Source organism: Haemaphysalis longicornis, unplaced genomic scaffold (assembly GCF_048455015.1).
Source record: "Haemaphysalis longicornis isolate Haplotype H1 unplaced genomic scaffold, Haemaphysalis longicornis Haplotype H1 scaffold_2, whole genome shotgun sequence".
Classification (NCBI taxonomy): domain Eukaryota; kingdom Metazoa; phylum Arthropoda; class Arachnida; order Ixodida; family Ixodidae; genus Haemaphysalis; species Haemaphysalis longicornis.
In genome coordinates, this window is record NW_027526295.1 from 138,365,216 (window position 1) to 138,377,377 (window position 12,162).

Consider the following 12,162-nt stretch of genomic DNA (forward strand, 5'->3'; position numbering starts at 1 on the left):
AGCAGATTAATGGTGCTAAATGCTCCCACACAACGGCACTGAACATATAAAAATGCAATGTATATAATAGCACTGTTCATTGGGAATTCCAGTTGATAAATGTTTTCTTTTCCTGCTCGGACTTCTCTTGCACATATCTAAATCGGCCTGAATGCGTCTAAACAGGGAGACAACCATGGAGCAAAAACAGTGGGCGGAGTGGCGCCGACGACGCATCGCACGCGCGCATCGGGCCATGTGTCTCAAATTTACGCGAACGACTAGTCGTGGCCACAGTCGTAACAATCAGTCGCATGCGATTCGCATGCACCAATCGTCCATGTGTCTCGCGCTTAAAGCTGAACGCGCGACGTTAGGTCTAGCACCCGAGGCTTGGGGATACGTCGGGCAAACTTCAAATTAAGCTTTTCAAAAGGGCAAGCAACGTCATCCTCATTGCACGTCGACCTTCGGGTACCGGCTGTCGACATTAGACTGTCGACAACGTCCCGACCTAATGTCGGGACGTTGCATGTATACTTTCGCATCGTAACCCTCCATCTGCTTCACAAGAACATTTCCTTTGCGCAAGTGAGTTATAAAGTGGGAAATACGGGGGGCTTCACAAATGAGGCTTCAAACCAGTCACGTGAAATAGGCCGAGACAGGGTAATAATGGTCCTTTCGCAATAAAACTTGTCGCGACGTGCTTTGGCTGGATGAGGCCAACTGGATGCTCTTGATATCGTGTGATGAAATAACGTTTTACAACGCATCTTTGAGTCCTAGTTAAGTTGAAGGCTCTGATTTTCCATGCACTCGATAGTGACGGAGTCACACATACACTGACGGCCATCGACTACAGCGTCCCCCTTCTATCACGAAGTAGGAACAAGACAGCGTTCCTGAAATAGCGGAGGTCCCCTACAACATTCCTGATAAACGACTTCACTTTCTTTCGTGCTTGGAGGCTCCTTGAAGACAAGTTATCCCCAGCAGAGGCTGGCACTGCGTGACTGGCTATCCGCGGCTGATGACTCTTTCTTGACTGTGCTCTGATTTTGCTGTGATTTTCTGTATAATGGCTACCGGATGAGTGTATTGACGCAACAGAAAGGAAGCCAGCCAATAGCCGCATGTATGGCCTCAGTAACGTCACTAGAGCCAGCAAACACTTCCCATACCGAGAAAACAATCGTTTTTAGCCAGTTTTTGTGGGATGTGGCTCTCGAGGTATTCGTGGCCACTTAATCTGGGTGCTCTTTCTGGCCACGCTGTAAAAGTATTGCAGATTTTTAATAAAGTGGAGAAAAGTGTTGTAGGGGACCTTTAAATAAATTTTTGGACGCTAACTGACGCTCCAAAACGAACTATAATTAAGAAATGACAAACGTCGAAGAAGGAAGTCAAACAGACTGATGAGCCCCACCGAAAGTAGTTTGGCCTGCGTAGCATGTGATCATGTTTGAATACGGTCAGTAACTGGGATCCCACTTGTGACGCCTACAAAGATAAAGCGTTGTGAAAAATATTCTTTGGCGCCCTCGTCTACTTTCTTCCAGCTTTCAAGAGGAAACCAGGGAGGACGAAGCGCGAGGAGAAAATACTAGACGGTAAGCGAAATTACTTAATGCGTCCATGTCCTCCGATCAGAACCCAAAACAGAATTACGGAGAAAGGATATAAGCCGCCCTCACAAGCAAATAAATACTGGTTACCGATGGCTTCACGAATAGTGTGAGTTAAATATAATTAGAGTAGTTTTCTGGTGGAGGCGAGAAGCGAGAACGTCTGTGTGTTCGAGATTTCTGCGCAGGTTAAAGATTCCCAGCAGGTTAAAATTATCTACTACGGCACGGCCACGGATCATCTACTACGGCACGGCCACGGAGAAAAAAGTACTTGAGGAGGGGAATCCGCTGGGCTGGGACAGCGCGGGCTGGCGGCGCGTTAATGTCACTCTCCGGCGAAGACGAAATGCAGCTTGCGGAGCAGCACAACAGATGACGCGTCAAGCGCGTTACCATAGTCTACATGTACACCCGCCCAATTTTTTACCAATATCACGGGAGCGTCTACCGTTCCGTCGATCAGCGCCGTATGATGGAGCGATACGACAAACTCGGCGAGAGTAACCGCATGCGCATTAAGCAAAGGCCGCTGCTATCGTCTTCTGCTGGGCTGTTCCAAGAGCAGACAACCACCCCCGATTTTTTAATTGCAGAGCATTTCTTAGCCTCGCCTCTTCCTGCGTCGGACGGTGTCAACAGCTCCGCGTCCGCAGCAGGTGCGCCTCTCCTTCCCTCCTCTCTCTCAACAGCAGCTGGCGCGCGCATGCGTCGTAGTCAGCCCGTTCGCCCCATCGCGGTCTCGGCGTAACAGGTGCGTGATAGCAGCGCGGTGGGGCGTGGAAGGGCGCGCGCTGCTTGCGCATGCGCGCTCTCCCCCCCGTACTGCTCTCCCTCTACTGCGCGCGCTGCAAATATAGCGGCTAGCGGTCGCTCGTGTTTCAGTCACTGCGTTGCTCCTTCCTTCCTTGGTTGACGCTCGTGCCCACGTTTACTCGTGTCTGCTACTCCAGCATCACGGAAGAAGCGATGGAAGCAACACTGCCTTCAATCAGTACTGAGGCCCCAATGCTCTGCATTAACTCGTATTCCCCTCGCGGGAAGGCGCGGGAATTTTTTATTTATTCGCTTATCACTCTGCGCTCCAACCCGCCGTTAACGGGGCGAAAAGGGCAAGTGAAAGCGAGTGGTAACAGCAGTATGGGGTGGCTGTCGGCTCTTGGAACAGCCTAGCAGACGACGGCAGCAGCGGTCTTCGCTTAGTGCGCATGCGGTTACTCTCGCCGAGTTTGTCGTATCACCCCATCATACGGCGCTGATCGACGGAACGGTCGATGCTCCTATGATATTGGTAAAAAATTGGGCGGGTGTACTTCTACGGACGAGACGCACGTAATATCATCGGATATATTGTAAAAAATGATAGAATTTACAAAAATTGCCAGATTAAAATAAACAGGAGTGCTGGACATTTTGGTAAGGAGTTATTAATAAATAGTGCCCTAGTTACATGACGCACCGCGCTTTAAACGAAGTACTAGAAGGAATCCCCAAGCAGAAGACGTCTGCCAACACCGCCTTCTCGCCACCAGTGGTTCACTCTAGCCGCTTTCGCCTCTCGCCGGCTTCTCAGATTTGCGCGCGCTTTTCATGTTGCGCAAAGGCAAGTGTTTTTCGTCTGTGCTTCCTGAGGATGGGGCGGAAACATGTCGTGCCGAACTGCAACAGTGGCTGCGCATCCTGCAAAGGAAAGGTAATTGCCTTTAAAGTACCCAGTGACCCAATACCCTTGGAAGTATGGGCTCGTGCTATTCCCAGAAAAGATCGGGAGCTCATGTCTTGTGAATATGTTTGCGAAAAGCACTTCTCTGAGAGCGTCATGGAGAGGCCGCGGCATTACGGCGAGCTTGGTGGCGAAGTCCTTCTAGACAAACCTAAACGGCATTTCCTGTTAGCAGACGCCGTGCCGTCAATATTTCCGAGCTGTCTCAGCTACTTGTCTTCTGTTCTCAAAAAAAGAAAGCCGTCATAGCAGACAGCCGGCTATGCACTTACTGACTTTGAACCAGCGAGCGTTTTTAGAAATCTAGCCGCGCGGGTTTTCCCTTAGGCGCCTCGCAAGAGAGGGCACGTCGTTTCCGTGCCCTGCACGGTGACTTCATCGCGCCGCCGGAGCAAGCCGTGTTGCGCCTCCTCAATAATTTTTGCTCCGTGGGCGCGCCTCATCTCTTGCTTAGCGTCAGCGCGTTAAATCTCATAATCGATCCATAAATATGGTAGTTTGCCTTCGCACCACTAGATAAAGGTGTAAAGCGACGTTGTTTCCTTTATAACAAACAGGTTCGAGGTAAGGGGACAAATACAGCCGCAAGGACAGGACTAGGAAGCAGACTACGGATTCAGCACAGTCGTCCACAGGCTTAACTGGACCACCAGATTTGGCTTAAGCGTGGAATATCTAAAAAATCCCGCAAAAACTGTTGAAACCGATGTAGAGGCCTTAGGTACTCCCTTAATCTTGAAAGACATGCAGCAGTTGTGGCTACATTACCTTACACCAAAGCAGGAGGAGAGGATAAGTGGGCAAAGCGTTTCTCCAGCTAAAACTGTGGGCGACTGTACCAACTGACTCGTTGGTAGTCGGTTGGTAATGTGTGTCCGCAAGACGGCGTGTCCAAGATCGTGATACAGCCATATCACCTAGGCGTCACCTTCACCAAAAGCGTGCATGCCGACCTCGCAAGCGGCAATGTGGCTCTTGCTGTATGTAGCGCTGTCCGTGATTAGCACATGCAGTGATATACTCGGACAAACTCGATAGATGTAGTTCCTCCTCTCTTTGGAGTGGCGTCACAGTTGTGCGGGCCTGACAGCAAATCCAAGTCGGTTGAGCATTTCTGTTTTTTTATAACCTTATGATTCCACTCGTGTTCAATTTATGTTGAATTCCGAAAGCACATCGGGAGCACATTCAGTGCAACGTTTTTGCTCCGTTTGGATCCATCACGTTACCATGGCAGATCGGGAGCAACCGAATCGTGGCCCAATGGCAGATCGAAAGCGCCGTAGCAGCAAAAGTCAATCCGTGGCAAGAAAACTTTCAACCCAGTAATCGGGGGAGTCGGCCGGAACTCGCTCGGTGCCTTCTCTTCTCTCAAGATGTCGCCGTCTGTTTCGGCTGTACACCCCTTTTTGAATCGCCATGGCTCCCGCTCCGGCAATATCGCCCAGCGGCCACAGACTCAAGGGGAAAATAATGCGGCACGCCGCGTTGCGTTCCTGCTTGCTACTTTACGAAAGTGTGTCCTACTCATACAGGTAAAACTCGGAACAAGTGGCGAGCCCGAGCCAGAGTGTTGGACGGCGTAGAAATGCGCCTTCGGCGTTTCGATTTTTTTCGCCTGCCTCCGAATAGGCCGACGAAAGGGTTTTTGTTGATGAAGGAACTTTAGATGAGATTGGGAAAGTAGAAAACGCTTGTAGGAAAGCAGACACTTTTGGAAGAGCCCGGCGTGAAGCGCGCTGGGAAATTTCTATTCCCGTCATGCTTCGCCATTGACTCCGGCAGGAGCGGGTGGCTCTCAAAGGCAGGTTTGGAGCAACTGCTCTTCAAGGTACAGGCGTGTTCAGTGGCAGAGCGCGGTTGCCGCTCCGGATCTGCCATTGGAATTCAACATTGATTATGCTTGCATGCACGTAGCACCAAGGTACACACTTTTAATTCGGTAGATACTTGACTTTCTATGGCGGTAGTTTTATACCTCTGTTTTATGGAATTGCGTTGTTGGGTGCAGAAAATCGGCTGTACAGATCATAGGACTTGGAACCGGGGAGCGCGAGCCGCGGAAGGGAACAGTAGCGTCAGAGGAGGTTCGGAGGAGGAGCAGGAGGTGGAAGAAAAACTTCAGGTAGACAAAGTTGTACAGCAGAGCAACAGAAGGTACACCTGCGCTTTCGCCTTCATATTCTTTGAGAGTTCAACCATCCCCCCGTAATTCTAGTTTTACCATTTATAACTTGGGGAGATGGGAGAGAGAGATAAACATTTTATTTTGTTGTGAGCTGGAGGGTATTGTGAGGGCCTCTACTCCTTGGGAAGCATCATTAATCAATGGATGCCGTGGACTGGTAGAATCCATCGGTCGTCGTTACCCCAGGGCTCGGAGTCGGTCAGCTGATCATAGGTTGCTCATAGGTTGGGTTCAGATTATGGGTAAGATGAGGAGTTTGTCGGCACTCACATACAAGGTGGTAACTGTGCCGGCTTTTGGGCAAAAGTTAAAGGAGGCGGGATACTTTGTGGGAGTACATGGCGGGTAGCAGGGTATTATAGGCATAGGAATTAGTTTGATGGCGCCGAAAAGTGGTTGCTTCTTAACTTTAGTTGCGATTGAGAGAGTCGGGAAGCTACGGCGGCTATTTTGTGATGAGATGTGCTAGAGAGAGAGAACAAACGGCTATTTTAATCAATAGGGGGATTGTACTGAAGCTTGAAAGAGGCGTCCTCAGTCCAGGACGCCTTGAGCGCGGGCAGCATCGAGAGCCCCTTGAGCCAGCCGAAGCTGGTCGTCCAGGCCGGTGCTCGCCAAGGAGCTCTCCCAAAGCTCGACAGTAGAAAGTTGCAGGTTGGGGGGAATCAGTGGGCATTGGTGACACACTCCGACCATATGGGTAGCGCTCCGGGTTCTCCGCATAATCGGCAAAGCGGGGAGTTCTGACGGTTGAAAAGGTACAGCTGGATAGGATGGGAGAATGTATTCGTCTGGAGAGCACGTAAATGACGTTCGTGCTCTCGGGGTAGAGATTTGGAAGGAGGGGGGGGGGAGCGAGTGTCTGAGGCGACAGCCTGTAGCCCTGCGTGATCTCGGCGTAAAAGGTGAAGGGCTGCACGCGCCCGTGTTCGGCAACGCTGCACACGGCTTCCGCTCGGTGGGTCAATTCTCGAGCGATGGCGTACGCCGCCTCGTTTCCAGGGATACCGTGATGTGCCGGAGCCCGTACAATCCTGATTAGCCTCTTCGGGGGCTGCTGCTGGATGATACGTAACGTTGTTGTGTGCAGGCGTCCCCTAGCGAAATTCATTGTCACTGACTCACAAGCTTGTTGTGAGTCAGTGACAATGACTGCAGCATTAGTTTGTACGACGGCGAGGGCGATGGCCACTTCCTCCGCTTGTGTCGCATTGTCGCCGGCAAGAGAGAGGCTGCAACGGGGCTTGTTTTCGACGACAACGGTGGATACCGTTGCGGACCTATCCGGATAAGACGCCGCGTCCTTATACGCCGTTGTTGGTTGATTGCCATATAACCTTGTATATGGCTTTTGCTCTGGCTTCCCTCCTGTCGACGTGGTGCGCGTGGTGCATATTACGAGGCACGGGGTATACCATGATGTTTTTACGAACTTCGTGCGGTAGGTTTCCCGTGAGTGCAGGCGGGTGGTCGAGTGGAGCCGAGAGCCTTAGGCGTGAAAGGATCGCCCTCCCCGTTTGCGTTACGCCCAGCCTCGCTCTTTGGTTGGTGAGATGAGCCTCAATTAGCTCCTCGGCAGTGTTATGAATGCCGAGCCGAAGAGGTCTCTCGGTGGAGGTGGAGAACGGATGTCCCAGTGCTTGTTTATATGCCTTGCGGATCATCGTGTTGACCTTCTGTGTCTCGGTGATGCTGAGCAGAGCGTATGGCAACACATATGTAATCCTCGACACGACAAAGGCCTAGACGAGCCGAAGCAGGTCCACCTCTCCCATGCCACGGGTTTTCGTTGCGATCTTTTTGAAGGACACGGGCCTGTCTGAACGATTGTAGGGACATTACTATAGTGCAGTGCCCTTAGTTCGCCAATTTTAACAGTGGACCGTATTAGTTTTTGTGCATTTTCTGGTTGTGTGCGTTGTTTGTACCGCGTTTCTAGTTGCCTGGTCACGCCATGTGTTTTTTCTACTTTTCTTTCTCTCATTTTCTCCTTTAATATGTGCCGCTGTCCTTTCTTTCCCTTTCATTTCCCGTATTCCCTCCCCCCTGAGTAGGGTAGCCAACCAAACAGTATTCTGGTTAACCTCCCTGCCTTTCCTGTACTATTCCTTCCTTCCTGGCGTATCATGTGCGTCACCCGATCGGTCATTATCTTGAGTTTGGCAATGAGTAGTGAGTTGTTCTTGTTTGCTTGAAAGGTCATTCCTAGAATCTTTATATGCTGATATGGAGTGATCGTGTGGCCATCCAACTTGAGGCAGATGGGGGGTGTGCTTGGGACATCTTTCTGGCGCTGCGAAACGACTAGCAACTCCGATTTTTGAGGAGCGCAGCAGAGGCCGCACGACTTCGCATGCTTGCTTACCACATCCGCTGCTTCTTGCAAGCGATCCTGCATTGCCCCAGTTGACCCTGTGGACGTCCAGATGGTAATGTCATCCGCGTATAGGCCATGCCTGATCCCCGGGATGTTGTTGAGGAGAGGCAGAAGCCCAACGAGGGTAATGTTAAATAGCACGAGAAAGAGCACTGCTCCCTGAGGCGTACCGCGACCTCCCAGGAGGAATGCTTTTGTGGAGGTATCACCCATTTTTATTATAGCTTTCCTGCCGGAAAGGAAACCTCTCACGTATCTGTATGTGCGCCCGCAGCATCCAAGTGAGTTGAGGCTCTCGAAGATAGAATGTCGGTGTGTGTGATAGATAGAAACTTTATTAGTCACAGTATGATCGGGACGAATCAGCCGCCTGGGTCCAGGCAGGCGCTGAGGGCTCTGATGATGTGGGCCGCCAGTTCCCGTTGCTCTTTGAGATTCGCCGCAGCAGCTAGCCACTCTCTGGTGTAGGGTTGTGGGGCAGTGCAACATAGTGTTGTTCTAGGTAGATACAAAGGTGAGACGCTGGCATGGTGAAGCTCTGCAGTGGTGTTTCGCTTCTAGGGAAACGGCTCGCCGTAAATGACCCCGGGTAGCGGCGTGTGCCGCCTCCTTGCCATCGAGGGACTCAAGGCGCAGCGACCGGATGATGTGGAGTTGGTGTAATGTTTTTGCTGGTCACAGCCTGTTTAATGATGGTTGTGAGATGCGGCACTTTTGGGACGTTCCTCCAAGAGGTCAGAGAGTTTGTTACGATAGTTAACAACTCCTCACCAGAGGTTGCAGGAAGAGCGATGGCAGAACTTTTTCTCAGCCGTGACAGTAGAAGCAGTCAGAATGGTTACTGTGCCTTGTGTGTTGGTGATGCTGACTGCGCACGCTTTATGACGGGGGTAGGGGATGCGTTTGTGTATAGTGTGCATAACAGTTGTGATGATTCTTGTGTAGGATTTGCTCCTATGTTTTTCTTCTTTTGCAGACCGCTGCAGACCTCACAAGACTGTACTGGGGGCGATAGCCATGTCAACTGGCCTCAAATATTTGGTCAATGCAAACAACCTCACAGCCACTGCCTGAATATGACCACGGTGCTGGTATTTACAAAGCTTGCGCCCAACGGGGACGACATACCCAGATGAGCGAAACGTCTGCAGACGAGCCAACGACAAAATGTCGAATTGAACTCATAGCAGTGTTTATTTAAAGTTATGAATTGCTGGGGAAATGTTTATTACGTTCTTTAACCTTCGCAACGATGCAAATAAGTGAAAAATATACGAAGAACATTACGTTATTCAACAAACATGTAAGCGAGAAAGCCGCCCTCTATTTGAACCACAGACGACAGAGCTAAATAAAACACTCCAGTTTGCCAGCATACCGCCTTAACGTATATGACTTTGTAACAGAACGCCAATATGTGGCTAATGGAATAAATGTATTTACACCAGAAACGATTTCATGCCTCGTGATTTGAGAATTGGTGTTGGGAAAATAAAGCTGACGGTAAAGGAGCACCACACGCACTGCCCTCCAGACACACGTAATATATTCCGTTCAACCTCGCTTGCACGAACGTCTGTTGTTCGGTGGGTTTATTGTTGTAGTGAGTAGTTTTACAGGATTTGGAGCGAGCCCTGTAAACTCAAACTCGCGCGTGAGTTTGAGTTTAAGTGAGCGTGAGGCACTGTGGCGTCATGGGTTTGAGCCTCATGACGTCACAAGTTTGAACCCGAGGGATTCCAAGTGAGTTTGAGTCCGACTGAATTTGGGTACACCTGAAACAGAGTGAGTTTGAACCCAAGTGATCCTGAAAGATCCCGGGTGAGTTTGCCAGAGTGATCGTGGGTGAGTTTGAGCCCGACTGAGTTAGAGCCTGAGCGATTTTTAGTACAGATGAGACTGTATGAGACCGCTCGTGACTGTGTGACGCTGTCCGTGGGAGACTGGGGCTGGGGGAGCTGAGCCGTCGTTCGTGTGGATATATTTGTCTCAGTTATTTCCTACTGCATGAATATAGGTAACATATGACTCCAATACGTCAGTTCGAATGAACCAATAAGATTATAACATCGCCGATGGCTGGCTACTGATCTGGTCTATTCCAAGTGAATGAGGCCAATAATCGCCAGATCTTGTGTCCCGAAATGCCGCTGTGGCTGTAAGCGAAGGCATGCCCTTATTGACATCATGTGCAAGTCCGGCAGTGCAAAGAAACTGAGTAACGCTGCCGTGACTCATGTTAGTAGTTGTTGTACAGACTGAATTTGTGTATTGCGTTAGGGGCACCAGATTTTTTTCAAGTCATCCATTTCAGGTTTTCCGCGCCATGCGATTGTGCTACGGCTGCAACCGTGAAGATTAGGCATGCGTATTTGTTTGTCGTTAGTTACCTGCGTTGTGTACCTTCAGTGATTCTTGGGCGAGTGTTTGCGTCAGCTAGTAGGCAGATACGCATTATCTTGGGGTGCGGTGCCTGATCTTCAAAAGTTTCTTGTATTTTTGCCACTTTTTAGCGGCTGGGCGCGTGGTGATCGACTGGCGAGGTCATAAAAGGAGACCTGTCTTGCCTTTTCCTCCTGATGGATCCTCTAGAAAAGTGGGAGAGGGCGGCGGGAAGGCACATGGTTGCGCTCTCTTGTGGGTTGTTTGCCTGCTTCTGTTAACGCTCAGTGACGTGTTAGGGGTCAAGAAAGGACAGGTGAACGCCGGCCCAGGTAGCACGAAATGTCTTAAAAACTTCGATTTGGGAGATACATCGGTCGAAGGAGATTTTCGACCAAGTTATACGCAGTTAATACGGATGCGGAGGGACGATTTATTTTCGCCTTGCAATTCGTCCAAAAGTTGCACTTTTGAATTCCTGTTTTAAATGAGCGCTGTTGCAGTAGTGTTCTCGACCTAGGAAGCAGCACCGATTTTTTTTTAGGATTATTTTTGAAACGGCACTTCCGCTTCGGGGGAACCAGTGGTGCCAGTCATAAAGTTTCACAGTAAGTATACAAGACAGGAAACTGCGCCTGGGAATTCATGTCAGCGAGGGGGGGGGGGGGGGGGAAGGGGCTATGGGAAGATCAGTACTGCTGGCTTGACATGTATATCAGATGCTTGAGCCTCTTTTTGGGTTTGCTTTCTTCACTATGCATTGCTATGTCTTCGGGGAAGTTCGCTTCGCGTCTCTTCCTTTTCTTAAAAACTCGAAATTCGCTGCATTTGGTCATGCTAAGACAGCTGCGCTTCATTATAAGCAAATGGGATCACTAGTGCAGGCGAGCGACCATCGGTACATATTTACGTAAGCACAAACCCACAATGTAGATACGCTAGTTTCTGGTAAGAAGAGTTCGCTTCCCGGCTCTTTCTTGCACTATCAGTACGTACAGTAGACTCCCGCTTAGACGAACTCGACGGGACCGCAAACATTTATTCCTATTATCAGAAATTCATCTTCAGCGGAGGTTTCTTCATTGTGGACGTTACAAGAGAACAAAAATGTCGTTCGTCTTAACCGGAGTCCACTGTATCTTCCCAACGCCCAGACATCCTGACGGTCCTGACGGTCTGTGCACCGTCAGGACGTCCTGACGGCCTGACGTCCTGACTGACGTCCTCACAGACATCTTGATCAGTCTGTGCACCGGTTACCTACAAAGTCGATGTTTTTATACGTACGCTCATAAAACCTTTCCGAGCGTTTCCAACAATTTGTTAGTGAAATATTGGTAAAACAAGTCCTTAATGAGTCGCTTCCAAAATTTTCACATTATCATTAACTACCAGCTTGGTCTACATAATAGTAGGTACAAAACGTTCCGGCAGACCCTCAGTGAAAGGAATACGCTTTACTTTCAATTTCCTCAGCCTTAAAACAGCGTGTTTTATTTTATACTTCTACAATTACACATTCGTCTTTGCGTTTTCAGGGCACTGCAAAGAAATTTACGGCCACTATTACGCTTCAATCCAAGCCAATGAGGAAACTAAGGCGAGCGAGCGGTTTAATGGCGGCCCATGACGATACAGACGGGTTTGATGTGAGCCGCAAAAACGCTTGCGAAGATTCCTTTCCAGTGAATATTGTAAGAAATTCTGTGGTGCCAGTGGGATCCGGGCTACAGAGCATGCGCAGATCGCTTTGAGAGGCACAAAAAAAAAACGAGTCTTGTAACGGATCGCGCATTTGGCGTGAGCGCTCTGCAAAAAACGCAGGAGGGCGAGGTCCGGCCACGACACGAGACAAAATGTCCTGTCTACAGCGTACTGTCATTCG

General features: G+C 49.9%; 1 protein-coding gene across 1 annotated transcript in view; it reads left to right on the plus strand.

Moving 5' to 3' along the window:
• LOC144169265 (UPF0764 protein C16orf89 homolog) overlaps nucleotides 1–9,305 on the plus strand; it is a 185,903-nt gene extending 176,598 nt beyond the window's left edge. The window contains exons 8-9 of the mRNA XM_077698332.1: nucleotides 1,542–1,592; nucleotides 8,872–9,305. Coding sequence (XP_077554458.1) covers nucleotides 1,542–1,592; nucleotides 8,872–8,969 — 149 coding nt within the window. The 3' untranslated portion in view covers nucleotides 8,970–9,305. The remainder of the gene's footprint in view (nucleotides 1–1,541; nucleotides 1,593–8,871) is intronic.
• Nucleotides 9,306–12,162: the final 2,857 nt, after the last annotated feature.